Below are 2,877 nucleotides of genomic sequence, written 5' to 3'. Positions count from 1 at the left end.
TAAATAAATAAAGTATGACTATTCCCAAATGTACTTTACTCGAAAAAGAAAAAAAAAACAAAACTCCAGACTCTGGAATTTTTTTTAAATTAAAAGTGAAACACGCATTCAAATGCATTAGTGCGGTCTTGAAAAAAGTAATCGGATAGATAAGATGTTTAATGGTTAAGCATTGTGCAACAGAATTGCAGAGCATCCCACCCTTCATTCATTCCTTCAACCAACCACTCAAGTAAAGAACATGCTTACTTGTTATTGGCTGGTCCTGTTGCCAAGACGTCGGACTGTAACTTGGGAAAGAACCCTTGCTCATATTTGCCTTGACCAATTTTCATATCAAGTAGATGTGGGTGTATTGCAGTGTGATCCATTTTCATTAGTCTCTGTTCAATTGATTGGGCTATAAATTTGTAACAAATTAGAGACATTTAATTGCTAAATCTTCAAAAATCATGCTTCCTCCACTCACACGCTTACAGAGAACTCAGTCATTCTGACACTCTGATATAGATTTTTACAAAGACTCTTCAGAAATCAGTATAATGTAAGCATAAAAAAGGTTAATTTTGGGTAAATATTGGATGATTAATTTTCATGGTATCTTCTTCTGCCTTTGTGAAAAGCAGGGCAGCAGTGTTGAAAAAAATCCATAATTCAGTATTTATAGTTTCCTTTAAGTGGGAATATTCTTACATGAAAATATGGTTTTAAGTACGACATTAGGCTGGGTACAGTAGCTCATGCCTGTAATCCTAGCACTCTGGGAGTCTGAGTGGGAGGATCGCTTGAGGTCAGGAGTTCAAGACCAGCCTGAGCAAGAGTGAGACCCCATCTCTACCAAAAATAGAAAAAAATTAGCCAGGTATAGTGGCGTGCCTGTAGTCCCAGCTACTCAGGAGGCTGAAGTAGGAGGATCTCTTGAGCCCAGGAGTTGGCAGTTGCAGTGAACTATGGTGACACCGCTGCATTCTACCCTGGGCGAAGGAGTGAGACTGTCTCAAAAAAAAAAAAAAAATTAAAGAAAATGATAAAATATTTTTCTTCAGCTGAAAGACAATGTAAAGGGAAGGAAGAAGCAAGCACAGTAGCCTTATTATTTCCTTGTGCAAAGACCTATTAAATATTCATAGTTCTCCATCTGTAAAACAAGGAACCATGTTAAGTTTATTGCCTCACTTTTAGCAACAGTCACATTCCCATTAGTAGGAGTCATTTAGGAGTGTTTATTAGATCTAGAGGGTAATACAGAGAAAAAAAGTCAAAGAAGTCAAATAAGCAGGCATTTAGAAAATGTCCAGAGGATAAGACACTGGCCTCTTGAACAATAAAATAGGTCAAAGTTAAAAGGATTATTCAACATTTCTATTTTAAAACCACTTAAAGTAAGGGATGTTGGAGATGTCTCAAAGACCCAAGAAACAGTAATCTATTAATATTTCTCGGCTAAAAAACCAAAAAACAAAAAACCAAATGTTTTTGTCAACTGGATTGTCAAGAGAAAATACAATATTTGAAAAGAAAGACTAGGTCTCCAATCCTTTGTGTAGAGATTACTAAAAAAAGAACCAGCAGTAATTGTGCTTGTGTGATAAATAGGAGTTGTTAATCTTTTGCTTTAGAAGAAGTACCTTTGTAAATATTTCATAGAATCAGTTTATTTTGCCCCTTTTTAATACTAGTAGATTTAGTCCGGCTGGTTATTCCCCATACATATTTGAAAGCTTTTCTGGAGAGGAGGTGTCTGTCCATGTTTTCCACTCTTGTCAAAAGAACATGCTTAATGCCATTTTATGTCAGATTATAAATAAAATGGGAAGCGAGTTATTTGTGATTGATAGTAGTACTAAGGGATGCTTTATGGAAGTTACTACTGCCCTCTATGACTTAAACTTCAAAATGTTAGATACAAATTTTAAGCTTCCCCAATGCTCCCTCACAACCCATATGAATTTATCTAAAACCTTCTTGAATTTCATTACATTTTTAATGTGTAACTTGTAACTTCTCTTGAAACACAGTCCATATGTTCTATGCTGGGCAAAATATCCGTGGCAAAAGGATGTCATGTTTTAATGTGAAATGATATTTAACTTTTAACAATGCCCGCAGGCTTTCCACAACTCTATACTTTGTATGCTGCGTAATATTTATAAAACATAATTAATGGATGGTTTAGGCAAAATAATGCCTAGTTTCATGGCATAAATTCTCTGAAGTCCCTGCCAAATTTATATTCCGTGAAATACCACCAAATTCCATCTCTGCCAACGGATGCTTCTGGCTTCATGAAAGGGGAGGAAAAAAAGGAAGTGTAGCTTCAGTTTTTCCACTGAATTTAAAATGACGGAGAAATTCATCTGATATTGAGTTGTTCTCCTTTACTTCAGAAGTTTTTTAGAAACAAAAATCATAATTCACTCCAGGGTTTATACTGAAAACTGCCACAAGGAGCACAATACAATGCTATTTTTCAGTGATTATACCACCAGTGAATACTGAACATTCAGAAATTATTAAATGCCTGCTTTGAAAGGTCAGGGGTCCATTGTTAGATTTTCAAAGGTTTGTGCCAATATTCATCTGCTGTGATTGGTAAGGAAAAAGAAAACTGTATTACTATCAACTTGTCTTTCTGCACAGAAATCATGAGGTTCTGGTGCCACAATATCAACAGCGGATAGCCTGTGCCTAAAGAGTTCACCTGTAAATCAAAATTCTTCTTGGTTAGAGGTAAAACAAAACCAAAAACACAACAAAAGAAAAAAACAATATACAATAAAAGGCCGGGCGCGGTGGCTCACGCCTGTAATCCTAGCTCTCTGGGAGGCCGAGGCGGGCGGATTGTTTGAGCTCAGGAGTTCGAAACCAGCCTGAGCA

At 36.3% G+C, this 2,877-nt stretch overlaps 1 protein-coding gene across 1 annotated transcript in view; it reads right to left on the bottom strand.

The window, feature by feature from the left end:
• Window positions 1-2,877, bottom strand: part of DENND5B (DENN/MADD domain containing 5B) — a 203,001-nt gene that overhangs the window by 64,773 nt on the left and 135,351 nt on the right. Inside the window, exon 7 of the mRNA XM_012640953.1 lies at window positions 250-400. Within this exon, the coding sequence (XP_012496407.1) occupies window positions 250-400 (151 nt within the window). The remainder of the gene's footprint in view (window positions 1-249; window positions 401-2,877) is intronic.

The sequence above is a fragment of the Propithecus coquereli genome, unplaced genomic scaffold (genome assembly GCF_000956105.1).
Source record: "Propithecus coquereli isolate 6110/MARCELLA unplaced genomic scaffold, Pcoq_1.0 Scaffold16, whole genome shotgun sequence".
Taxonomy (NCBI): Eukaryota; Metazoa; Chordata; class Mammalia; order Primates; family Indriidae; genus Propithecus; species Propithecus coquereli.
Note: the sequence above shows the minus strand (reverse complement) of the source record. Positions and strands in the feature narration are given on the sequence as shown.